General features: G+C 46.3%; 1 protein-coding gene across 1 annotated transcript; it reads right to left on the bottom strand.

The window, feature by feature from the left end:
- Positions 1–8310: 8310 nt before the first annotated feature.
- On the bottom strand, positions 8311–25978 carry LOC149857510 (zona pellucida sperm-binding protein 3-like). The gene is made up of 11 exons (XM_090063316.1): positions 25576–25978; positions 23582–23790; positions 22794–22906; positions 22213–22304; positions 21501–21681; positions 20944–21052; positions 20013–20104; positions 18963–19060; positions 18289–18406; positions 17238–17377; positions 8311–8433 (listed from the first exon to the last, which is right to left on the bottom strand). The coding sequence occupies exons 1-9, from the start codon at positions 25637–25639 to the stop codon at positions 18291–18293; spliced, it is 1074 nt and encodes a 357-aa protein (XP_089919442.1). The 5' UTR covers positions 25640–25978; the 3' UTR covers positions 8311–8433; positions 17238–17377; positions 18289–18290.
- Positions 25979–27463: the final 1485 nt, after the last annotated feature.

Raw genomic sequence — 27463 nt, 5'->3', positions numbered from 1 at the left:
AGAGGAACCTTCCCCCACACCCCCGTCACTCTGTAACAGAGACCCAGAGGTAGGGACTGGAACACAGGAGCTCACCCTTCGAAGTAGGAGTCTTCACCATTAGGTCCCACAAGTTGAAACTCTCATTAGAAATACAAGAGCTCAACTGGAGGCATGGATAGGTCTACGCAGAAGAGCCAAGTCAAGGGCAGTCTGAGAACTGGAGATCCAGGTTTCAATGCCCTCCAGCAGACCCTGTAATCAGATTATTAAGCCATTGGAAGGCATTTGCTGCATAGAAGCAGCCCTGTTCCACTGTTGGAGGTGTCAGACCCAAGGATTGCTGTCCAAATCCAAGGTGCATAGGTTCACTTAGGGCTCAGTAAGGGTAGGATTTTAAATCCCCCCCCCCCCAGCAGTGGTTCTCAACCCCTATAGAACCCTCTTATGTATTTTTTGTGACATTTTAAGTGTGTTAATTGGTGTACTGACTGCTAAATGTTATACTATAGAGTTACAAGTTGACTTGTGATGTTTGTTGTCCATTAAACTACATCATTATGAGATCATATTCACCCCACCACCACAGCCAGGTGGAACAGCACCACACACCTGCAGAATTGAATCCAGCAGGAGCACATGCTCTGGCTGCAGTCCTTCTGCACCTGGTCAAACAGTGTCCTCCGGAAACAGAGGCAAGCAAAGCAGGTAGAGCTGGCAGATGCATCTCTTCAGGGGATGCATTAGAGCCAAACTGAGAATCAGCTGTAGCAAAGCCACGCTGACTGCATTGCATTTTGCGGGCAGGTAGCCTGTTTCTGCTGTAGCAGAACTAAACCAGAAAAAAAGTACAGTAGAACTAGATGCTGCTACCACTTAGTAGAGCTGTCCCACATGCCTCATCAGGGAAGAGCTGCAGCAGTAACATGGGGATGCAAGTAGTGCACCTCTCTGCTTCAGTTCAGCTTTAGTACCTCCCAAAAATACAGGTAGGGGGGCAGGAATGGAGTAGTTTTATTCAGTAGCAGTATTATAGAATCCCCCCCTCTTCCCCCAGCAGATGCAGCACCCCAGGATGCTGCATAAAATGCTGGTTGATACTCACTGGTTTACAGGCTGAACTTGTGAAACACCTACTCCCTGTACTAGTTCCTCCCCCACCAAAGCCTGTTCTGGGACACCAATATGGCACAATCATAGGTAGCTTATGCATCTAGAACATTTCATACGTATATCAGATTGTCAAGTCCTGCAGTGACCCCATCTTTTACTGGATTGGGCCTCAAGTATTTCTTTCATCATCTAACAGAGATAGCAAGAACAGAGGAGGGAGAAAGGAAAGTAACATAATTAAAATGCAGCTAAGAGGAGTTCAAGCCCCATTCTGACTTACTGAACATCATAGCATCCCTCTTCTCAAAGAGAGGTCTCTTTAGAGCCAAGGGCTGCATGTCTTTTTGCCCTGATGGAGGAGGTTAAGGAAGCCCAGTTCTATTGCTGGCTGAACAAGTCAAGACAAACAAGTAGTAAGCTGTATAGAAATAATGCATTTATTGTGGCTTGCACAAGTTGGTTACTCCTGCTCCAATTCTTTAGTTGCTGCATTCAATTCTCTCTTTTCCTTCTCCATCTCCTCTGAGGTCACAAGGGCACCCACTACTGTCTGCAGCTCTTCATGGTAAGGATATAGCTTCCTCTTCTTCCTCAGCCTTGGCACCTTGCTGTGATGGTATGAATGGAACAAAGCCAGGCCCAAAGCAATGACCCCTCCTACAAGGAGGGCTGCAAGTAGACAGCTGCCCACAAAGGCTATCAACACCAGCACGAGCTTCTTCATGGTACGGCATTGTGCTAAGGGGAGAGAAAGACTCAGGAATGGCTTCTAGGCCAAGTTGCACAGATGTCACTTGGAACTACTCGTGTGGGAATTCCCACACCAGGAGAACACTACAAGGGAGCTTGCAGCACCAAAAACACTTGCATCCTGAAAAAAGTAGGGCAGTCTTGATAGTCAGAAAGCCTCTGGAGTCTAATCCAGGATCACTTGCACCTCCCAGTTCAGACTCCATTAAGTCTATTTTACACTCACCTTCATACCACGGAGCCTCTTCCTTGTGTACTGTCAAGGGACCAACTGTTTTTCTATGGACCATCCCTTCACCTGGAAACTCTAGGCAAGAAGGATATAGACTTTTATATCTACCTTTCAAGCTTCTTATTACTTAAGAGGTAGCCCACAGAACCAGAGGGCAGCTGCAAGACAAGATGGTGAAACCTGTAGGCTGGGTCACCTACAGGTTGTCTCCAATACCCACCTTGCAGGTGCACCAAAAAATAGGTTAGTCACCTCTGGCTAGGCAACTTGATGCCTTCTAGAACCTTTAAGGACATGGATGTGTCCAGTGTTGGCCAGAGTCCAAGGGAGTATTATCTCCTAAGCAGGAGCATCAGCAAGTGGTTGTTCTATGGCCATTCTTCCCAGCTAAGAAATTGCAAAGCCTCCTGGAAGTCAGTCAAGAGCAAGTTTCCTTAGCATTATACCAGTCTTGTGGGAAGGACAGCAGCAGCAGCAGCACCTTATTCTGTGTTGTAGTTGGCCATGTTCTCCTCCAACCATCCCTAGACAAGCATCTATACCCTACCTGCCCCAGGTCAGGGTCTTCTAGAATTGCCATTAGTAATGAGCATACTACTTCTACAGCCAGGAATCTAGAGGGCCTACAGAAACAGGTCACCACAGCTTCCTGTGCTCACCAAGGGGGGGCAGAACCTGCAGGTGCACAAAAACAGAATGGATGCAGTGTCCCAGTACCTTGTTCTTCTGGGGAGAGGTCAAGGGGGCAGTGACTGTCACAGCAGTTACACAGGTCATTCTGGGAAGAATCCTCCAGGTTTTGCCAGCTGAAGTGGAAGAGAAGGAGGACAGTCACCAGTGCAGAGTCCAAGGGGAACTAGAAAAAAGTCCCTCAAAACTATTGAGGGCTTTCACCTGCAGGCCAATCCCCGAGGTATGCACCCACCCTCCCACATTCACATTATAGCTTCCCTGCAGAGTTTTCCAGCAATTGCCATCTGTGATGGATGTTTCCATGTAGTAACTTGACCTCTGAACTCCATGGAAAGCTACTACTGAAGAGGGACCAGGCCCCTCATTATCACCTCAGCCATTTGGCACCATTGTAGACAAGCAAGCAAGTGGGTTGAAGGAAAAATGACCAAGCCAAGCCATGGTGGTTCCCATTTAAAATACACCCCCCCCCCCAAGTTCCAGCTGGTCATCTTGACATTCCTAAATATTGAAATGTTCAAGCAGCTTTCAACTGGCCAGGCTATAAACAAGACACCAGCCTCTGTTCCTGCTCCAAGAACACCCTCACCAGTGACGAGCTGGTGAGCACTTATTTCAGCTTCAAAATAGCTTCCAAGGGTTGAGCTAACCTGGAAGAGGCAGTGTTGTAGTAGCAGGATTTCTTGACATGTCTTGAGAGGGTTCTTTGGCCCCAGGCAGTCAGCAGGCAGTGGATGTAGATCTATCAAGAGAAGAAAACAGATTGCTTTTGTTGTGGTTAACTACCGCCAACATCGAATTCGAAGAGTTACTACAGGAGAAGTTTAGTGGCAACAAGATAGGAGTTTATACAGGACTAAGCAGCCTTAAGTTTAAGCTTATGTCTCTGGCATGGAGAACTACCCAACCAAGAAAGTGGACAGGACATGGGTGTCAGCTACTATATTTGCACAGCAAAGAGGCTGAAAGGGAAGTAAAGTCACTGGAGAAGCAGAACAAGGCTGATGAAGACATGAGCTCTGAGGAAATACTTCAAGAAGCTGGTACCTTTGGATTACTGAAGAAGTCAGTGCTTCAGCCTTGGTGATCCCACTAAGCAACTAAAGCACATTTCAACCAAGAGGAAGCCTCATATGAGAACAGACTTAAAATTCCAGACTAGCACTTCCAAGTCTGGATACCACAAGCCTTTCAAAAAGTTGACATCTTCCTCAGTTGCATAAGCACAAGCAGCTCCCTGCCTGGGTAACAGGGGAGTCCATATCACCATATGGAAGTGCAAGCCAAGAAGGGCCAGCCACCATTTTCACGTGGCGAGACAGAGGACTAGTTGGACACTGGAGCACCCAGAGCCACAGGAGCTGTGGAAGTCTGGATGCTTACTAGAGAAGGTGCTCAAGACAGCTTGGACAGCAACTCATCTCTTGACCAGAGTGGGAGGCTGGGCCAGGTGAAGCCTCATTTATATAGCACCCTCTATTCAGGTATTGCCTCAGCTCCCACAGCCACATGGTAGCAGGTAGATGCTCTTTCTGGCATCCTGACTCAGACATCTTCCTGTCAATCCATTACCAGCTAGTGGACACTTCTACTTCAAAAAAAAAAAAAAAAAAACAAAAAAAACCAAAAAACAAAAAAACAAACAAACACACAACCATCAAGGGCATCTGAAGGGGTAGAGCCATGGAAGAACTCCTCTCCTCCATCTGTCCCTTGAGCCATGCTCTGCTTGGGATCACATTCAATTGCTTAAAAGAAGTTCACCTGCCCAGTTGAGGGACCTCACCTCTTCCTCTGGTTCCTCCCCCAGCAAAAAAGCTGGTATAACGAACTGCAGAGCCGAGTCCGCTTGTCTATGCCAGACAGAAATGTTCCCAGACTTGCCACCATACAGACACCTGGGAAAGAAACAAGAGCCAGCCTGAGTTTACACTAGATACACTTCACCCATTTACTTTCCTTAGGCCTTCCTCTCCATGTGATGGAGAAGGAAAGCTTCTCCCCCACCATCTCCACCCATGTAAGGTGTTGTGGGTGCCAACTGACCACATGTTGCGGACAAAAAGGGCCAGCTGCAACCATTCCTGCTGCCTCCTCCCAGGTACCAGTACCATAGCAATTCACAGATGCATTAAAAAGGGAAAGAGAAACTCCTCTGCCCACATCCTAACCCAGGAGAGCATATGATAAGGAACCTGGAATCCTTACTGAAGGAAGGGGACCCTCCCCAAAATAGATTATACATGCATGTACAGACTGCTAGTCTGTATAATCTGATATTAGGGAAGCACCAGCTGTCATCATCTTAAGCTCCACCAAATCCTTCTGACACTTTGGGGATTACAGCAAAAATAGTGCCAGAACCAGTGCTCAAGTTCAGCCTACAGGCAAGAGCCCATGGCCCAGCCCTAGTAATATGAACCCAGCAGCTGGGGGCATCCATATCTACCACAAGCCTGCCCAGCTCAGACCATGCTGGGTCTTCTTGCCCTCAAGACAAATCTCATGCAGTAACCTTTTCTTCAAAACACCCACCCCACCTCACTTCCACTGACCCACGGTTATTCACAATCACATAAACCCTCCTGGAACGGCTCAGATGTTTTGAACGGGCTCCATAGCACTCATCCACAAAGATCTTTGGGGAGACATTTGGATTGGTTGCCACTCTGGCCTCAACATGGATGGGAGATCCAGTTCTGAACACCAGGGGCTTGTCTACAATACTGAAATCCTCTGTGGGGAGAAGAGAAGAGATTGAATTATTGTCCTCCACTTGTCTCCAGCAACAATGGAGCACTTCAAACAGATCCCCCATACATAACTTATTCACTCAGCATGAGTCAGTGTCCCATAGGTCTCATTTCTCAGGAAATGAACTATTATACTTACCAGCTCATCTCCATCTTGTAGGGCACCAAAAGGGGTGGGGAAGGGAAGCTTGCAGCTTCAAGGCAGTGACCTCTGCCCAAAACACTGTGTTAAACTCTTGACACATCACCTCTTCTGCTCTCTAGAGCAACTGGACTAGGTATTGCTATTCTCCACATTTAGGGCAAGGGTGTCAGACTCATCTGACCTCATGGGCCAGATAAGTGGCATGAGGCTGGTACACAGGCTGGATCAGGCCCACAGCCTCCCTGCCTACAAGCTTAATCCAGCACACACTCCTAGTGAGCACTGCAGGTGGCACAGTTTAGGATGCCAGTCTCAACGTGTACCACAGGTAGCACTGGCCTAGTCCGGCATGGCACAGCATGCAAGTCAGTGGGGCAACACTGCGGCCAGGTTATGGGGCTCCAATGGCCAGATCCAGCCCACAAGCTGTATATTTGACACCCCCAGTTTAGATGGCTATACAGAATTTGCATTACGAAATCAGTTTATACTACAATTCTTGACTGCCTGGCATGCCAGGCACATCCAAGTCATTTGGCCCCAAGGAACTTTGACTCCAGACAAGAGCCTATGTAAAAAGTAGGCAATTTGGCATCCTGCCCCCCCCTCCCCCTCTGAGTGTGGGCACCACTAGCTTCATGACACCTTTTCAGCTGATCGAGACAAGAACATCCAGGAACAATGTTCATAAGCAGGAGGGTACTACACACTATAGGAGCAATAGTCAAGAGGGACCAATAATCTGTTACAGGGCCAAACAAGACAGAATCAAGTTTAAAGGTACAGTTTTGCCCCCCCTCCCCAAATCAGCCAGTGTGTATGGTAGCCACAGAGGCCTAAGGTCAGGAAGCTCTTACCATTCACAATTCTCAGGGTGAAGTTCATCCTCACAGACTTTAGGGAATGGACACTTTGTGGGAAGTGGGAGGCAGCTTGTATCACTGTCAGGGAAGGGCAAGTCACACTGGTACTAGAGGATCCTGAAGGGGTAGAAGTCTCCATTGTTTTGGAGGAGGCTGAGGGGGCAGCAGTCAAACTCACTGTAGTTTAGGATGGGGCCAGGAGGAAAGGAGAGTGAACTTTCAGATAACATCCCCCTCAGACATATTCCCCCTCCCCGCCCCAAACCAACCCAGTCCCCTCAATTCCTAACCCCACCCAGAAAAATCCACATGCACACTTAAGGCCTAATAACCCAAGATTTAGGAAATATTTCAAATAATGGAGATAAGCCAAACCCATGAGCTTCTAATCAAGAAGTTGATTTAGTTATAAACAAACAGAGGATACATATCTTGTTAGCAAGAGATTAAAAAAACACCCCCAAAAAACCCCAAAACTTTATTGTATTTAATAAATCAATGAAGAATAAGTCCCTTTTTCTAGGGAGATGCACAAGTTGACTGAAGCCAATTAAAAAAAGCTACCCACCTTAAAGCACTCCCAGAACCTGCAGTCCACCCTGCTGTTGAGCTAGAGGAATAAGTCCATGACATTTTAGGAGAAGGCAACCAGAGCCTCCTTTTTACACTGAAAAGTAGCGTTCAGCTTAGTTTGCTCTTCTCCAGAGGTGTGCAGAGACTGGAAAGGAATGTCATGACTTGCCCCTAAAAGAGGTCCTACTTCCCCATGCTCACCCCAAAACATTCAATATTTGTTTGTACTATGGAACATTAGCCTTCCATAGTCCTTTTGTTACTGGGAAACAGACAGAAAATAAACCTTCCATCTAATGCTTTTGCTTGCAGTCTTTGCTCACATACTGGTTTTGACCAGTGCATTATGGGGACACTTTAGTATTGACCCACACAGCAGAGCTAGCCTCAGCATGATAACAATGGCTCTAGGACTAGAACTTTTACACCTCCCCTTTCATGAATAAGGGGATGTAGCTGGAACTAGTTAGAAAATAGGTTTATTAGAAACACCAAGGAAGGAGCAACTTGGCCTATAGAGGAGCCTTCATTTGCTGCACAAAGGACCAACTAACTTAGAGTCATTCTCCAATTTGTGCCTCAGAAGCCTAAGAGATGCAGTCTGCCTTGCTAGATTGGAGCTAGGATTCCTGCCCAGTGAGAGGTTCCAGGTTTCTTTGCATCCCAGGCATGCCTCTTCTGGGTGCAGTTTGAGGCCACATCTTACCATGGAGCAGGCTCACTAGGGGATTTCTAGGTTTGGAGCATGCAAGCAGGGCATCTCTGCTGGGACATGCTGCAACATAGGCACATTACTGGGAGCTTCTGACATGGCTCTTGAAGAGGGATAGCAGGATCCCAAGGCTCTGCAGACAAGCCACTTATTCAGGTGCTGGGGCAGGAGGAATGATGCTACAAGAAGTTAGCCAGTTTGCATGTTAGCAGCTGACTGGCAGGGGCTGGGGAGGGTCTGGCTACTTGACCAAGTAGATCATTTTAATAGAAAAGAAGGTTCACCCCCACACCTCTTGCTTGGTTATAGAAGTGCACACCTAGCTTTCAAAGCATCCCTGGCCTATCCTCAGCTGGAAAGAGGATGGTTGCAACTCCCAGCAGTTAGCTCTTAGGATATTACTGCAGATGAGAGAACCCCAGGTAGTAACATCTAGTGTCAGAAGTGTCTTTTCTAAAAGATGGAACAGTTCTAGTTCTTACCATTCAGGGCCTTTTGGAAGAAACTCATCTGTGTAGACAGTTTAGTGGTATTCTGCAGACCAGGATCTGTGGCACTAGAAACTGCTGCAGTGGAGTAAGAGGATCCATTCCATTGTGTGGATACCAGCTCCCAGGTAACTAGAAGAGAGCACATTTGGTTATTTCCTTGACCCAGATAGTAGTAGTAGTTATCAAGCTACCCCTCCCCTTCAAAGGCATGCTAACCATCCTCACTCTGCCCAGTGGGCAGAGACCAAGCATAGAAAAGCCTTAAAGGTACTCAGTTTCTAGATCCTTGGGGCAGACAACACATGGTCATGGCAGAGCAAAGCATTGCAGCTGAAGTCCAAGTTACCACATAAGAGGGTAGTCACATAAGCTTCAGCTGTTAGGAGGGGAAATTTTCTGTACAGTAGGCAGATAGACTAGGCTGGGTAGATCTGTAGCTATGCTACGAGTCAAGTGTGGCCTTTGTGGGCATGCAGCCACAAAGAACAACATCCCCCCCAGCCAGCTGGCAGCTTATTGAGCAGTCACAATAATAACAACCTTCAGGAAGAAGCAAGCAAAGAATACTAGAGTTAGGTCAAGTCATGGTTTTGTCAAAAAGTTTCACAGGAGGTTTTTCTGGATTCACGTGGCTGAAAGAAGTCTCAACTTGAGCTTAGTAGTAGTTTGTAGCCCTCACAGTTGCCAAGAAAAATACTGGAGTCCTGCTCCAGGCACATGAGAAGCTAAATAAAGCAGCTTCAAAATTGGTTATTAGATCCGGCTTATGAGTAGGGGTAGAGCTTGCTTCTGGTATTGTCTACCTGCTTTGGCTATTCATCTTCAGGGAGGTCCCTTCAAGAAAGCACTGGATTGTGCTGCATGTCATCTTGCTACTGTGTCTCACACTACTATATGCAAGCTAGCCTTAAGATCAAGGTATTTTTTTAGCATTAGCGTTCTAGCACATGGTCACTTGAGAAACTGAGTAAGTCCATTCATTTTTTCATCTGAGCCACCTAATGCAATATGAATTCTCATAGTACATCATATTAGTGTGTAAAGGCTGCCTGTGGAGGAAATGGTTTCTCCTAGCACTTTCAAACAGCAAGATATAGTAGTTCCTCCTCTGCCAGCCTTACAGGAAGGTCCTTGTAGAAGCACTGCCCTAAATATCCACCTATGGACCCAACCCTTATCCTATGTAAGATATGGACTTGAACTTCAAGTGATAGAAAATGCCCAAAACGGGGCATCTTTCTTGAGGGCATGCTGCAGATTAGAGATTACAGGCTTTGTGACTCATAGCATTAGATAGACAGCCCTAGTAGTTCCATTTAACAGAGTGTTGAAGGTTAAACTGAGTCTTGTCCAAGAGATAACATAGAACAGAAGCATTCTTGACAGAGTTCCTGCTCAGATAAACTAAGCAGGAAACAAGTCTCCCTCCCACCAGAGAAAAGAGTCCAGACAGGGAATGTCAGAGGCAGATAAGGAACAGAAGCAAGTATGCACAGCTAGGACAACAGTTAGTCTTTACCGCAAAAACCCCACAGCATCAGACAAGAACAAAAAACAAGCAAAGATCCAAACATCATTTTACACAACTTCCAGTAGCAGTCTAAAGTTTCAAAAACATGGGTCCAAACTACAACTTACCAGGAACCCCAAGCACTGTTACCCAGAGGCTAGCTAACAGGACAACTCCACAAAAGCCCATCCTAGAGAACAGAAAAGTTAGAGCTACAGCAGCCAAACCCCTTTAAATAGGCCTCACAGCAGGCCTGGTAAACCAGACCCACCTGAGCCTGTTTCAGCCCAAGCGCTCTGCCTCTTCATTGGGCAGCTTACCTAGATAAGCACCTGGGGGAGCTCAAAGAGGTTTCCTGTGAGACTGGGCACACCTGCAGTTTTGCTGTGCCCTAGGTGGTGCATGGGCATGTTTGTAGGCTCATCTGCTAGTGATTTCATCTTTACCTAGAAATGGGTCCTGCTAGCACCACTGCAGAAATAAGGACTATGGAAGCAAAACCTTTAGTGGAGCACAGCCTTCAGGGCATGAGGATTCAGGGATCTAATAATGTGCTGAGAGGAGTTTTCCCCTTCCAGTTAGCTGACAAATGCTTAGTGATTATGCTTGCGTCCAGCACTGAAGTGTGAGGATTTGTGTCCAGCCCTGCTTTCAGATTGCTCTGACCTAGATGCTGTCTTGCCCATTGGGTTTCCTGGGTCTCTTGCTTCCAGCAGAGCTGCATATTCTCTAAGGGTAACCAGCTGTTCAGTGACAGAGGTCTAGATTACTGAAGTACCCAGATGCTACTACCTGCTGAGACTGGGACTCCATGGTGCTAGGAGCCACACAGGAAGAGACAGTCCCTACCCTGGTGGTGATGCCACTCTACAGGTGGAACAATGGGGGAAGGGAAACCAATGGGTGGCCTTCAAATCTCAGGAAAGGTCTGGATCAAGCTCAGGGAGGTTTGGGGTCTCTCTCATTAGAACTGTTCATTCCCCTTCTGTCCACCCTCTGATGGTGGCCCAAACAAGTATCTCATGCAAAAAAGCAGCCAGTTCACAGTGAACATGCAAGTGTCCTTGTCTCTCGGCCCATCCAGGCTGTGAGGTCCTGGAAGTCTCTGGAACTCCTGCCAATGGGTTCCTTCCACCTGGGCTGTCCACTGTTTCAGGCCCCACTGGGACAAAGTGCTCTATATCCCAGAATGATGCCTCTCCAACTTGGCAGCCCACATCCCTCTGTGGTAAGAGTTGCTGCAGAATGCAATGGTGACTGCAACAGCTGGTCACTGACTACTCAGGACCAGGTAGATCCAAACTTGGAGACCGGGATTAAAGGAGAAAGCAGCCTATGCTAAGTACAAGATACACCACGGTAGGAGAGCTACCTGGAAGGAAAATCTATGCTCTTTCTTGCTGAATGGTCAAGATAGCCGGGTGGGGACAGGAAGCCGCACTCAGCAAATCTGAGTAGGCGGAAATATTGTTTAATCATTCATGTAACTTCACAGCGGCCCAAGCATTCTCTACCCTCCAGAAGTAACAACAGGAGAGAGATTTCCTCAGCAGAAATTGTATGTATGTGCATGTGTAACATGGTTGCAAGCAAGTGGGACAGGAAGGAGCTGGGATTTTTTGGCGCACACCCATGGAGCAAATGCTCCATCTTGAGGCTTCTTACTGAAATCACTGCCCCCAACTCCACTGCTGGATCATGTACTATATGGCTAGTGCTCACCTCCCCCTACACTGGCTGCCCACTGCTGTGCCAACTCTGTGTCTCAGGGTTTTGTTTACAGCAGGTTTTTACACTGTGCCCATCACCGAAGCAGCCGAGCCCCTCTGAAGAATGTTCTTTCTTGTTGGCAAGAAGTGTGTTGCCTTCCCATAGGACCTCATCCCATTTCATCCACCCCCAGAGGCCTCAGTATGAGGAGCTGTGTCCTTTTGGAGAGAAAGCCTATGCTTTTTTCCCCACAGCTACTCCGTTCCCCTTCTCTCTGGTGAAGGGAGGAACCAAGAACAGCTCAAGCAAATAAGCCTTCTTGGCTGCCCTTTAACCAACAGCCACTTGCTCTCCTCTTGTTCAATCCACTGAAAACAATGCCATTCCCTTTTACAATCCAAATTCAGTGGTCATACACTCATTCAGCTTTATAGGCAGACAAGGTTATTTGGGTAAATGTGGTATCTTTTATTAGGCTAACTGAATAGTTGGAAAAATTGTTCTTTGCAAGCTTTCAGGCACAAACACCTTTCTTCAGGCATAGAGAGAGTCTGCTGGTCTTATCTGCTCTCTAGGGTAAAATAAAAACTTAAGCCCATATGCAAAATGCAGGTCTGTGAAAATGCAAATACATAGCAAGGAAGATCAAAGGGGATAGGAGTTAATGGGTGTGAGAGAGGTAGGTAGAGGAAAAAACCAGAGAGGGGAATGTCAACAGGTGATAAAACGTAGCTGGGAAAGTGTAGAGAAGTTATGTGGGGATATTGTTCACGCACTTTATTAACACAGCCTTTATGGTGACGTCTGTTTATTTCCTGCTCATTTACCAGGGTATGGGGCAACCACAGCTTGGGCAGAAGTGCATTTAAAATAAGGACTTTTATCTCCAATAAAAAAAGAATACTGGTGAGTCCAGATGGTGTCCTCTTTACGTTGCTGAGCAGTATCTCCAGGCTCCTCTCACCATCTCCATGTCAAAGCCTGGGTAGGTGTCCTCATTTCATTTGGCAGCTGCTGTTTAAGCTGTGGCATTTTCCTGCCAGAGGAACCTACCTTAAAACAGCTCCAGGTACAGATTTTTTTTTGCATAAAAGACCATTGGACACCAGTTTCACAAATACTATGTGTATAAATTTAACCAACATTTTGTTTTGGAGTAAACCACTTCCTAAAATATGAGATGCTTACTATTGAACTTTTCAAAATAAAACATTTAGGTTTTAGGCTTGAAATAATGTTAATGGGAATTTTGAAAAGAATTTTTTTTTTTAAATGATTGTATGCAGCAGGGCTATCTAGTGACCAGCCAGGTTTCATAAAGCAAACTGTTATGTATTCAGAATTAAAGCATTTCAGAGAAAAATCTCTCACTATGATAAAGCTTAGAAGCTGTTTGCTTAAATGTTTATTTCCTGTTTTGATTAGCATACGTAGGACCCACTTCCAAGGCCCCACTCTTGAAATTGTTGGTCATTGACATTACTGGATTGAGCATGTGAGAATCAAGGATCCTGGTTTTCTCTATTTACCGCCCTCCCATTTTCAGTTTAAGTATTACTCCCAAATCACCATATTCTAATCCATAGAAAAAATGTGGATTTGGGGTTAGTTTTCTAACCAAAAATTGGGAATTTTTTAAAAATCAGAGTAAACCAGGATCTCTGGCAAGAATGCAGTCACTTTGTACAAGTCTAGGTGCTTGAAGTCTTGAAATAGTTAAAAGTCTATATATGCTATTTCCCCACAGCATAAAAAAAAAAACTTCAAAACTTTGGATATCTGTGTTTTCTGGTACTGCGATTTCGCTTAATTATGTCCCTGTGGCTTTAGTTCCTTCAGGAAGCATGCACACACTGAGCCAATAATATAATTCCTTAGCAAGCCCATGGCAATACTCCTAATATTGTTAGGATCATCTTTGAATATCCCAGTGAGGGAATATGCAAATATATCCATGTAATTACAGCACCTATTGCTTGGATAAATTCCAGCACTAAGTCACTTAGAGAGCCAATCTTAAAGCACCAGTGGTATTTGAAATTCAAAACACATTTTCTTGATTTACTGTTCCTTTAAAACTTGTGGGGGGAGGGTTGCATGAAAACAAACAAACAAAACAAGCTTGTTTTGTAAAGTAACAGGAAGTTTAACATCTCGGGGTCTTTACTGTTCTCCAAAAAAGGTCCAAACATCCCCACATTGCAGATCCAGCACTGCCTCTTATGAAGGAGATGAACCCAACCAGTATAACAATCATGTTCCTGTTTGAAAACACCTTACAGCAAAGTCTGTCAATAGCACAAATCCAGGGGCAGGCCCTTCTTTTAAGTTTGACAATTCTAGGGTGGCCAGGAATTGTAGTTGTTTCAGTGCCTGTTGCTTACCATCTCATACCATGATCACACACAGAAAAATATGGTAGCAATAAAGTGACCCATCCATCCCTTCCGAGTCTGAAAAACATTCTGTTCGATACAAAGCAACTTATTTTGTTAGACTGGGGCGTGCAAAATACAGCCCATGAGCCAGATCTGGCATACCAGCTCATTCTATCTGGTCTGTGGGGCCCCTAAAAGTTTAGAAAATTAATGTTCATCTACTCCTGGTTGCCTGTCAAAGATGACAGGACACAGGGGCAGTAGGATCCAGGGGGAGCCAGGCAGGACTCAGCAGCCCAGAAGCAAGGCCTGCCTGGCCCACCCCCAGCCAGAAGCCCTGTGCATGGCAGAGCCTTCTGGCCTGGGTCCCTGGGGCTGTTCTTGCCTTCCTGCACCTGAGGGGGAAATTGAGATAAGAATGCTGTGGGGGGAGGGAGGGGAGGACTATGGGCAATTGCCTCAGTCCTCGGGCCCAGGCAGCTCCTGCTGAGTCCACGCAGCTGGGAGGTAGTAGGAAAGCAGGGAAATGGCAGCTACAAATGGAGGAAGGGGCAGTAAGCAGGCATGTGGGGCCCACCCACAGCCTTCCCACAACTGCCCCGCTCCCACCCCTATTCCCAGAACCCCCCCCCCCACACACACACACACCCTCCCCAATATACAAGAATAAGACTTCATTTTAAGCTACTGTACAATCCCCTCTGCATACACACTACAGAAAACACATGTAAATCAGGACAAAGATTTAAAAAAAAAAAAAAAAATCAACTTAATGAATGTTGTAGATGTTCACTTTTTAGAATATAAATTTGGTATTTTTCTGGTACTGAAATGGCAAAACCCATTTCTGAAAGGAGTACTTCCTGGGGCAAGGGGAGGGACTTCTGGTGGCAAAGATCGGGACTGGAACTCCTGCCCTAAGGGGCAGGGCTACCCACACAGCCCCCGATAGCTTGCCAAAACTCAGTAATAAGTTGCCCAGTCCCGTTAGACAGACAGTGAAACGAGATAGTCACGATGTCGATTCGAGCAGGAAGGTGGAACTATGGGACTTTCTGTGGTCCCTTCCAACCCTTTTCTTCTATAATTATACAACTGGCCCCATCTGCCAGTTGTTACTACAGGACAAAGCCTGAGGGCTTGGGACATTGCAGTTTGACTAGGAAGTTACAGCAGATGCTGTGGGATGTAGCTGTCAATTTCAGTGGTGGCTGCTGATTCCCGTCACCCTGGCTCTCTCATCTTTTTCCTTAGTTAAAGAATAGAGAAAAGCGCCAAATCCATACTCCTGCAATTCTGTCCCTACATGCTCTCAAACTACGTGCCAAGTCATTACAGAATTGTGCAAGTTCATCTTACTGAGCTACAGATACTCTAGAAAGGAGAAACGCATCCGGAGAAAAAGAAGGACCAGATGTTGTTTGAGCCAATGGGCCTCACAGGGCTGTACAAAATACTTCTGAAGGAACAGCTCACTCCAGAGTGACTTTGCATTGCCATTTTTAAACCCGAAAGCTTGCTAAGAATTTTCTCCCCCCAGTTATTTGGTTGGTTTAATAAAAGATATTACATTTTCCCAAAGAACCTTGTCTGCCAGAAAGACACTTTTAGAAATACTTCTAAGGATCTCAGGTCCAGGATGACAAATGACAGCAGCCCTTGGTCTTGCATAAGTTAGCAGTTAAAAAAAAAAAAAAATCCACCTGGTGTCCTTCTCAAGAGATCTTTGTCTATATTAAGGTGTTTTTCAAATATTTCCAACTCCTGTCAACACCAATGCAGTGTCACTAGGGGCTAGAAACCCTGTCTTACCTTGATTACCAGAACATTGTTTAAGTGCCTGCTGCTCCATGCAAACCTGCACCAAGGGAATTTAAAGCCAGCAGGGTACTTACAATCAGCTGCCAGCAGACCTCAAACTGGAATTCTAGCACAGGGAAGACTAGTCCAGCTCTCTTGCTGGAAAATGCAAAGTGTTTCAAGCTTAGACAGGACCCAGCTGCTTCCATTAACAAACAGAGGTGGGTTTGTTCCAAGTAGCCAAGGTGGTAAATAGCAAAATGGTTTTAGTCAGCAGAAGTAACACCTCAGCTTGATTCTGGAACAGAACCAACTTTTTTGCAGCATCATTTTAACATGAGGTTGTGAACTCAGAAGCTAGCTTCTGAACTACCATGGAAGCAGAGAAGGCTCCCAGCAGAGCTGGGAAACAGCTATATTTCTCCAGGTCACAAGTCCTAGCAAAACACTGGGAGAAGAGGGATTTGTTTTAAGGGAGGAATCATTTTCATGCTGTTCTTAACACATCCCTCCTTGAGGCTGGGTATCAAGGGTAGTCTGACTTCTACTTCAAGTTGCTAGTATGAAGCTATAGACCTTGAATTCTCTCGTGCGCTTTTGGGAGAATGCAGGAGGAGGTTCGGCTGATCTACAGTCGCACTCCAGATTCATTAGCAGATTAGAGAATCTAACTTCTACTGCTCCTAACAGGGACTCTCAGAGCAGGCTGTAAAGTGAATGCAAGACATTACTGTAGTGAGAGCGATTCTGTGCTGCAGAAGCCTGCCAGCTCAGGCTTTTGAATTAAGGGCAGGGGCCAGGCAGTGCAATTTGATTGTCTGCTACTTAAAACAGGCTGCAGAGTGACTGAGTGAATCCTGGCCCACTGGCTGCACACTAAGTGTGACAAGGCAAAGGCATGACTTCTAGACCAGAAGAATCACTGACTCAGCCCTGATTTTTTCAGGTGGAAGGTAGTGTCCTACCCCAGGGGAAAGGGGAACACTTTTTATTGGCAGGGCCTTAGACACCATTAAAAAAAGGAGTTTCAAAAGAGCTTAGCATTCAAGTTAAGCTGCTGGATATGATGGCTTCTATGCTTTCTTTAGCTCAGCATGCATTAAAATAGGGCTGTCCAAAACACAGCTCCAGGCACAGCTCCCCACACTGCTCTTCTGTGGTTGCCATCAGGGTCTCTGGCTTTCCCTTCCCTCCTCAAGCTTTTACTTCCTCCCACTGCCCCAGGGAAGGAGTGGGGTAGGGGAAGGAAAGCAGGAAGGATCATGGCCACAGTCCCTGGCCATTCAGAAGTTGGACAGCTCGGTATTCAAGAAGGCAGCTACTGCGAGACAAGGTTAACTACAGAGATGCCTCCCGATACTTGGTGCTCCCTCATCCCACCCTGCAGAAGCTGAGATAGATCACAGATTAAGTCATATACATGCACATATTCTCTGAACTTTTTTTTTTTTTTAGAAAGCCGCCAAACAAAAAAAAACACCGAACAAAACAAGCAAACCCACAACTTCGACTCATTCCACATCTGTACTAAACACCTGCATATCTGCTTCTGCTGTAATCAGTCCCTCAGAATATGAGTCCTCAGCCATCTTGATTCTGAAGCAGCAGCCACTGTGGTGGGAAAAGCCCAGGCACAGCACCACTGGCACTGCAGCCATAAGCAGGACACCAATAGCTGCAAGACAGGGGTGGGGAAAAGTTTCAAGAAGCAGCCATACCTGTGGCAATTTAGTAATCCAAGGCCCTTCCCTTCCAATATAAACAGAGAAAAGTAGTTGGTCATGTTTGGCTGAAATCATGCAGAAGGCCATCAATTAGTACATCTCTGCCCCAACCTCTGCCTCTTATATGGTGAGGGTTCCTTGCTGAACGCTCTGCATCTATATGCAAATAGCTTGGGTACAGGTTTCATGCACAGATTCACTAAACCTGTAAGGCCTAGTCAACCTAAGGCAAGGGCTTCTCCCACCATCCCTCCCCACTCTAGGAGCATGTCAAGGCAATTATTTCTTACTACTTTTACGCTAGAGCTCTCACAAGTGAAGCACCTGACAGCCTGTCTGTGAGAAACATCACATTAACTGGCTCGTACAATTTGAAAAAAAAATAGCCCTGTCTTCATGGAAGGATACCACTCCAGTGTACTTTTTGGTAGGTAGGTCAAGGCTCTCAGCTGCCTGTTAAGGCTGTGTGCTAGGAGACTCGAAGGCAATATGTGGGCAAAGGCAGCACCTCTCCATAGGAGAGCCAGACACTCACAGCATTTCCAATTAAAATATTGAGACCTAGAGTACAGGTCAGGGAGAGGAAGGATATCTGGAGGGATTGTGGCTACAGTTCATATATTCCACCTTCTCAGTGATTAGATGGAGAATTCTCTTGAACAAGGAGGCAGGCAGTTCACATGAGTGCTTCTCTGCTCTACTTCCCAATTTGGTAAAAGCTCAGCCAATGACTCCTAGCTTGAGGGGCAGTGAGTCACCAGCTAGAAGAGGACAGATTAACCCTTCCTCACTATATTCCAGGACACCTTAATTCCATCAACAGTCAAAGCTCCAAGTCACAAAACCAAGTGAAGATGGTTACCTTTATAACGGTTGACTGCAAGAGAGCCATTTGTAGCTTCTGGTCTTTGGACCTGGTTTCTGGATCTTCAAGGGCCCAAGTACAACAGTATGGATAAGCCCCCCTTTCTCTGCAGAGTCTTAGGATAAAAAGACAAACCTGAAAGTTTCTCAACAGCTGTGAACAAAAGGCTGGTTTCTTCAAGCTTTAAAAGCAGGCTCCTTCTGTAGGCAGTGAAAGTACTGCCTACACTTCTGCCTTTGCCAGAGCTGCCCTACACATGCTTCAAGTGCTTTTTATCTACAGAATGACCAGCTAGCCAGCTGCAATTTGCCATTAGGTGGATAAATGGGGGGGGGGGGGGAGACAAACCCAACATCACCCACCCACCCCAGATTGCTTGCTTTGCCCTAGTGAAGGATTGGAGCAAAAAAGAGTGATACATATGCTTTAAGTGACAGTTCTCCATATTGGAGTCAAGATGCTAGACTAAAGAAGTCATATCTGAAGGCAAAAAGCTTCTCTCCGAGACCACAGAAGAGCTGCATGTTTGGAGGTGGGTGTAGCGGGCTAAGAAGGGAGAAGTCTCCACTCTATTTCTCTGAACCTTAGTTGCCATGCTCAAGCTGCTAAATCTTGATAAGACACCATCTCCCCCATACTGCCACAGACCCCAGGTCAAAAGTAGTCCTTACCTTCTAAGGCTCTCTTGTGGCGCAAGCCTGTTTCTTGGCAGAGAGAGTCACAGCAATCACACATGTTGCTTAGAATAGGATTATCCAGGAGTTCCCACCTGTTAGATGGGAGCAGTAGGAAAGGACTTTGAGTGAAGATTAGAGGTCTTGAAGCAAAGGAAAGAAGGCAAGTCTCAGGGATCACTAGGTCTACCTGCTCAGTTCCCAGGCATCTCTCAATTTAAGAATCTTTCACAAGGTCTTAGAGAAAAATCAATTCTTTGCTTTTAGCAGTAGCTGGACTGTTGGCTGTTTGGAGCAGAATGAAAGAGACTTGGAACTTAATGCAACAGGGGCGTGCTCTTGGAGAAAGCACAGACTGCAAATACAAATGGGAGCGTTATTACTTGTGAAGAAAGGATTTGGAAGAGTTGCAAGACTTCTTATGGTAGAATGGGAGGAATTTTGTCCCTCACCCCCAACCAAGACTCAGCTTTGCATTTTATGACTGAACATTGAACTTGGTTTTGTTAAGCTTATTCCAACAAATAACCCTTATATAATACTGCCTTCCATTGCAAAAAGATTTAGAGGCAGTGTATGTTTCACATCATGTCAATCATTTTCACATTCTCTCTCAAATGTCCAGAAGTTATACAACCAGTCAAGATTGAACATATGGATCTATTCCAGTTAGATACAGATTACTATCCTGCTTGGAACAAGTAAGGTCGGTAGTACATCGGAAGCCATATAAAACTTCACCAGCCAGCTCCAAACCAAACATTTCCAGTTAGGCAATCCTGAAAAGTGTTTTAAAAACACTTCCAAAGCTAATGAACCTGGAATGCATTCACCTTTAGCCCTTATGACAGGCAGTATCAGACAGAAGGGCAACTGGACCAAAGTTATTATGGGCTCAGGTGGGCAAAACCACTTGTTGCCAGCAGAAGAATGCACCCGAGGCATGCCAACATGCCACCTGGGACAGACTCTGTTCAAGCTTGTTTTAATACTTTCTTGGAATGCAGGTCATTCAGCTGATGGTCCTCCTCCCACAACAGCCCTTACCGATTTGTGTCCCTGTGGAATGAGCAGGCCTTCCTAGTGGGGTGCATGAGCACTTGGGGGTCCCAGACCAGCACCTGGCAGTGAAGATAGATCTGCAAAGCAGGGGGAAAAAGGGAAAGAGATGGCTTAACTGCCAATTAGAAAGGAACAGGCTCCATAGATGCGTACTTGAGGAAAAACAAGGAGACTCCATTTAAACCTGGGTCCCATTTAAACAGCAGCTATGAGAATCTGGGTTCCAGTAACAGAGGTGGATGTGGCAGATACCCATGTAAAGTCTTTGACTTGGTGACTGCATTAGATCCATTATGAACCTATGCTTCTTGCCAGTCAGAAGACTTGTGGGGCTCCCAAACTGCTGCCTAATGGGGGCACATGTACATCTAGCACATCCAGGAATTTGAACTAAACTAGAGCAATTCAGTGTTAGCCTTAGAACAACATTGGTTAACCTTCTTGCAAGAGTCAGTTTTGTGAAGGCCAAATGATTAATGGTATGTCTGATGACCTTGCTTAGAAGCAAGGCATGTCAAAGGATAGACCATGTGAAGCTCCTGCCATTACTTGAGGGAAGCATCTTGGGAGGCAAGTTGCACCGCTACAAACTACAGGAGAATTATGACAGAGAGGAGCTAATGACCCAGCCCTCTTTCATGAGGGTTTTGGAGAGCAGGAGATTTCGCATACAGACAGGATCACACATTTCTTAATTTGGCCGTGGTAGATTACCCAACTAGATGGTACAATAAAAAAAGCTGCAAGTTTTTTTCTGCATAGACCTATAGTAGTTGCAGTCAGAAACTACCTTTAAATAGTCCTGGGTAGAAACATTTGTGGTATAATTCAAATTGATCCAAGTACTTAAACATTTTTCTACAAGACGTCTCTTGACACCAGAAGTGCCATCTCAGGATGGAATCGAGTTACTTACATCTGAGTCCACACCTACAAATCCAAATGCCTGCAGGGAAAGACTGATAGCTTCAGGAGCCTTTCTGGGCAGAAAATGGGAGTTTGACACTTTACCTTCCACAAAACACCTGAAACAGAAAGGCTGGATTAATCCGTCAAGGCCACAGCAATTGCTTCCAAATAGACAATAATTGTTTGGCCCTGATCTACTTTGCTGTTCTCTCTCTAAGTCTTTAAGCTGTTGAAACTGTGTTCAAAGTGAGTGAACTACTTCTGAGCAGCATCTACCCAAGGTTTCAGCAGGTTAACCTATGGTAGTGATGCCATGGGGGTCTAAATTTAGTGCACCTATGGCTTCCAGTGATCAAGCCAACCACCTGCCTTCTATCATCTTCATTTGCCAATAAAATACACCTTATTAGTTAAGGCAGGATTGAAATAAATATTTGATCAGTAGAAGTTATTTAGGAGCCTTCAGATATTAAACATATTCAGTCAAGATGCTCATGCGATTGCCTGAACTCTACATTTTCCAAGCTAAACAGATTTCATGAGTTGCCCGAGCAGCATAGTTACCCATGGTTTGCAATAATGCTGTAGCTCCTGGGAGATCCGTGGAGTTCTGGGGTTGGGGTGGCCATGCATTCATCCACAAAAATCTGCAGAGGCTGGTGGAAGAAACTCTGTACAGCAAACTCTATATGAATCTGAGAGCCCAGGGGAAAGACCTGGGAGTCTGAAGGGGCACTGAAGTCCCCTGCAAGGAAATAGGATTTTGTATTTAAAGATCATTTCACAGGCTGCTTGTTGCAACACATGTCACAGAATGAGACTTCCAAGTAGTCAAAGCCTTTTGCAAGCGTATGTAGAGTCTTTTGGGGAAGGAAAGTTGGTGTTCTCCAGTATTAGTCCCATGAATGTCTGCCAAGATAGAGCTGACGAGCATGCTAGCTTTCTCCCCAATCCCTATGATAGGTTCTCACAAAAAGGTAGTCCCTCCCTGGTGTTACCAGAGCAGCAGGATTTTTTTTAGGCAAAAAAGAAAACAAACAAACCCACAGACCCTGAGTGTAAGGCTGAAGACAAGACAAGTGACAGAGGAAGAAAGACTCACATCCGTTTCATAAGTCTTCTACAAAAGTGGCAGCACACACCACCTTAAGAGGTGGTAAATTAGGTCTAGTTTTAGGACATTGTTTAATGGTGTTGGAAACAGGCAGCTCAGTGCACCAGAGATCATGGGGAAATCCAATGGTAGCACCCAGCCTTTCAGTAAGAGTTGTCTTACCATTCATTAGCATCACCTTGAACATCAGTACACTGGAGGCAGACAGCTGACCAGTAACTGAGGATATATTTGTAGGAGTCAAGGGTTTTGCACTAGAAAGAAATACATTGTTAGAGAGTTGGTAGGAGTTAGACTTATTATTTCTGAAGGGTAAATTCTTGCTCACAGGCACAGAAACTAGAAGAATCCTGAACCGAGTAAGGCCAGCTTGCCAGCCTATCCTTGAACCATGCTAGAATGGTTAGATTACCTTTCTTTCCCAAAGCCATGCAGCATACAAGAAACTGCCTTGAAGGGCTGCCAGATTCTTTTTCACATCCTGGGATTTAAGGCAAGTTTAGTACATGACCAAAACCCAAGAGTAATTCTGCCAACTAATACAGCTTTGGCTTACTGGTTAGCATCTTCTTCAGCACTCAAAGAAACAGGTCACCTACATCAGCTGGTTTAAGTCTTCTCTTGTCCAGCTTGTATCACTATTCATGCTTGTGAAGGATTAATTTCTTGTTAGTGGAGCTCATGGTAATTTGGGGATTTTCACTTAGGCATCAAACTAGTAAGCTCAAGTGCTGGCAACTTACTCATAATCAGTGCAGTTTATTCTTTCAGTGAAGGAGGTGGCGTAGTATCTGCCTCTCCCAGAGGGAGGCTTATAGGCCAGGTCGGTGAAGTGCTCAAGCACATTCCCATAAGTCTGCAGGGATCAGGGAAAAATGGAGGTTAGAACAATCATGTTCCCACTTTCTCTTCCAGGCCACAGACTGAGGGCAAAAGTTCCCCCATAGGGAAGCAAAAATGTGTTTGCACTCCTGAAAAGCTACATCCAAAAACATTGCTTAATCAGCCCCTGCCTTGGTAGCAAAGACATTGATTACTGGCTTATGAACAAAAGAAAGACTTAACAGGGGCTAAACAGGCCTCTCAAGCAGTTAATATTTCTCTTCCATGGATACTAGACAATTTACTCAGTCCTTATGGTTCCAGGACCATGAGTTTCTCACTCCAGATTTACAGCAATAGTACAGAAAGGAGCATTCAGATATTAAACCCAAATGATCATCTCAGTGGGAGATGTTGGTGAGGCCCAGATCCTCCATGTATTTAAGCATATTACTCCTGTTAAAAATCTGTGCAAGTTTGGTGCCTAAAATCCATTTAAAGATCAGAGCCCTTGCTTTTTTCTTATGTCTAGCCCAGCAAATACCTGTAGGAGTTTTCCTATTACAGCAGCTCTGTCAGACAGCATTTCCACCCCCATGCACCCCCAAACTAGAAAGAGAAGCTACTTTGGAGCTACAGGCTCTTCAAATGCCTCTAAGCAAAGGTGAAACTCAAGGCCTTTGCTTGTCTAAGGAGCTACCAGACTCACCAGCTGTGAGAAACTGCAGTCCTTCAGGTCATACTGAAAGTGCAGAAGGCCCTGTTGGTTGTTGATGATGGAATAGGGGCAGCTGCCCAGATGCAGGAACTGCGGATCAAGCATGAGGCCAGCTCCCTGGGGGTTCAGGGGTATGGTCAGGTGGATGCTGGTTTTATTGCACTCATAGAATACAGAGTAATTGGATGTGCTCCTTCTCCCTACAGAAAGATGCAGTCTTGTGAGCTGGCAAAAACATTCCATCTCCCCAAATCTTTCTAATCCCATTCTCTAGGCTATTTACAGCAGGGTGCTTTGCTTTCCCCTCCCTGCCTTTTTTGTTTTGTTTTGTTTCCTTTCCCCCACTTTTCTCCATCAATATAGTGGGAGAATGAATTCAGCCCGGGGGGGGAGGGAGGGACTGCCCAGCCGGGGGTCCAGGGTGGGAATGCACAGCTGCAGGGCCCAAGTGGGGAGAGGGATAGAGCCGCAGGCAGCTCATTCAGGGGTGGTGAAGGCATGGGCTCCCTGCTGCTGTGCACGCTTACTGGGAGAGGGGGTGCACATGCTCCCCAGATTTGTGCATGGGGCAGGGGTAGAAATGGGCTGGCAGCTGCAAGTTTGGGACTCCCTGCCCTGCTGCCCTCCCTTCGGGTGCCTCTGCAACCCAGTGGGTGGGACCCACATGGCAGGGCAGGGAAGGGCAGGGCAGGGAGGCTCAGTGTCACTGGCAGGAGCCTCACACCATCATGGTGAGGCATCCCCTGCCCACCCAGAAGCAGTGAGTCGTGTTCCCCACTGCTGCCAGGTAGGCAGGGGGCACCTCACCATGACAGCACAGGGCTCCCAGCAGCTGTTCTGCCCTGCCACAATGGGTCCCACCTGCCAGGCTGTGGAGGCCCCCAGAGGGAGGGCAGCAGGACGGGGAGCCCAGAGCCCAGCTCTCCCTGCTCCCCCAGGGTTTACCCAACCATGTCACCTGTGGGGGAAGGGGAGGGGGAGCCGGGTTCCACACTTCGCTTCTCTGCAGTGGCCGTCACCTCCCATGAGCAGCAGCTGGGGAATCGGACCCAGGACCCCTGGCCCTGTAGGCCTGGCAGCCAGGGGCCCCCTCCTGCAGGGGTGGGGTGGGGAGTGAGGGGCAGTGGCATGGGCAGGGCTCCAGATGCATATCAGAGCTGCTCAGTGGCACAGAGCAGTTCAGGGAAGAAGGCAGCCACAGCTAGACTCATGTCTTGGTGAACAAAGGGGGCAGGGCAAGCTCTGATTTTCCATGATAAAAAACCCAAAATCAAATGCCTCAGTTTATAGGTATTTATAAATTTATTTTATTATAGTGACCGAGGCACTGGTAGGCTTCCAAAACTGTAGTTATAAAATTGATAAAACATTGTGTTTAACTGATACCTCTCTATAGAGCGGCATTTTGTTTTAATTGCAGAGAAACACAGATGGTGGGGGGGTTAAATTAGAAAATTGGTTATTGCAATTATCCTTTCCAGGCTACATTAGTGCAGGGTCCTGAATTGGACACATTTCAGTGAGGAAATGTTCCAGTCCTACTGAAATTAGTGCATTACAGAAAGGGGTGTGGGAAGCCAGGTTTTAGAAATAGCCCAGGAGTTACTCATACACTGGGTTTCTATTAGATGCTTAACAGTTAAGAACAGAAGTACACAGTCAAAGCAAACAGCTCCTATAGGAAAGGAGTGTTCAGTGTTGCCAGATCCGGTTGTTTTAGGTGAAGACTTACAAGTATTTGATGGTTTTATAGAGAGAGACCAGGTGCTGGAATTTGGATTTTCATGAAACAGAGCTCTCATTCACAGGAAACTACAAAAACATGACCCAAGAACATACAGAGGGCAGAAGCCCAGATAGCAGGCTTTTTTTTTTTTTAAATGGTTTTGAACTTTGAGCCAGTTTTGAGGTTTTTCAAGCAGTTTTGCTACAGAACATTAGACCCCAGGTCAGAGCTGCAGGAACTCCGCAGGTGGGGAACTTACCTCTCTGAGCAGCAAACACTGAGCTCCAGGCAAGCACCACCAGTAACTCTTTCCACAGCCCCATGACGTCAGACTCACAGTCCTAGTACCAGAACATACATTCACAGGAGAAATTATAGGTGTATATCTTCTGACAAGCAACCTCTGTGCTCAGTGCCAGTTCCTTATACTCCACAGCCCTCCCAGTCAAGACCTGCTGAGCCCAGCAGCCAGCGCAGGTGCTAGGAATTCCCCATGCGTTTCAATCAGGAAAGATCCCAGCCCAGTTGGCAGAGCAGCTTCCAGTTCCCACTCACAAGCAAATCCTACTGTTTGCTGCAAACCCCTCCCCTGCTAACCCAAGCCCAGAGAACAGGCAGGTGAGTCCCCTGCAGACATGCCCCATTGGGTTAGGCTCTAGGGAGCTAGGCTTTCAGATGCCTAAAGGAAGTCAGTGGGGCTCTGGGCACTGTCTAGATTTGCTGCTACACAGCAGTTTGCCCTTGGTTGCAATTTCTTGGCAGCTACATAGCCTTTGCAGAGCATGCTGGGAGTCTGTCCCCAGTAAGGAAGCAACATCTGGGTAGTGAGTGGGGTCTGTGCATGAAGTGGGTGAGCTAAATGTAATGCTAGCACTGCCACGGGGCCTGATCCTGAATACGGTTTCAGGACATTATTGGTAAATAGCAGCCAAGTGGAAGCAGCAGAATAAGTATCTTGATGTGAGACTTTCTCTGCCCTCCAGTGTGGGATGCTTTATCCATGTTGAAAAGCATTTGCTGCTAGAGCTGAAGCTGCAAAACTTCCTTGTGGAGATGAAGCTTATACCACTTCCGTAAGTAGGAGAGGCTCTTTTGGCAAAAGGAATTTGTTCCAGTACAACTGCATCCACACTGTGGCTGGTGTTTATATAGTTATAGTGATGAGGGGTGGGGAACGGGTACATAAGTGTTATTCTTTATCAACCCATACTTTGTTGACCTATACATCTATGCCAGCAAAACTTGTAAGTGCAGCCCCCTACTGGGCTGATACATGAGGAGGTGCTGCTTTTTCGGGGTTCCACAAAAGAGATGTCCTGGCAGTCTGGAGTAATTAAAATCCAACTTCTGAGCATGCTAGCCCTGGTATCCTGAACAAACATCACCAGGAAGGTGTCCCCACATTCTGCGTTCCTGAAATCCCTCCCAGTTTCTTCCAGAGGCGGCAGGCTTCACTTTGTCTCTGACAACAATGCTGATGTGCTGCCACATTTCAGTGGTAGGGAGTATGCATCCCACTTAGGCTGTGAAGTGGTTAGATTTCATAGATTTCATAGACATTAGGGCTGGAAGGGACCTCAGAAGATCATCGAGTCCAGCCCCCTACCCAAAGGGCAGGAAGTCAGCTGGGGTCATAGGATCCCAGCAAGATAAGCATAGCAAGTACAGCAATCTATACATGTGGGGTATTAACAGCAGCTGCAGGACTGGAAAGTCCCTGACAGTAGTAAAAGTGAGTAGCAGTGCCAGCACCATATGCAACTAACCCACTTCACCTATAGACCCTGCTTCCTGCATGTTGCTGCTGACAGACTCCCAGCATGCTCTGCAAAGTAGCTGCAAGGCAACCTGGATTGATTATTAGATCTTGGAGCTTTAGCTGCAGCAGTGACCTATTTTAGAGCTTCACTCTGCCCTTGCCCATGTGCTTAAAGTTAAGCATATGAAGAAGATGTGTAGAACAAAGCCCTTGATTCTCTGTACAGCTACCCTGGATGGGCCCAATTCTGAATGGGACTCAGGTCACTGGTCTGCCACTGACCTGCTGCGTGATTCTGATCAAGTCTATTCTAGTCTCAGTGCTGCAGTTTCTTTATCTGCAAAGCAGGAGCAATAATACTGGCCCACCACTGAAACATGCTTAAGGA

The sequence above is a fragment of the Crocodylus siamensis genome, chromosome 9 (genome assembly GCF_052110815.1).
Source record: "Crocodylus siamensis isolate JL-2025a chromosome 9, ASM5211081v1, whole genome shotgun sequence".
Lineage (NCBI taxonomy): Eukaryota > Metazoa > Chordata > Crocodylia > Crocodylidae > Crocodylus > Crocodylus siamensis.
This window is presented reverse-complemented; position numbering and strand designations above follow the sequence as displayed.

Excerpts from the sequence above, each read along its gene's own strand:
- LOC149857510 (XM_090063316.1), bottom strand. The coding sequence starts at position 25,639 with ATGGGGCTGTGGAAAGAGTTACTGGTGGTGCTTGCCTGGAGCTCAGTG. Across the intron at positions 22,305-22,793 it reads ATAAACTGCACTGATTATGA|TGCAAAACCCTTGACTCCTA; the intron begins GTAAGTTGCCAG and ends ATTTCTTTCTAG. Across the intron at positions 21,682-22,212 it reads CAAGGTGATGCTAATGAATG|GGGACTTCAGTGCCCCTTCA; the intron begins GTAAGACAACTC and ends ATTTCCTTGCAG.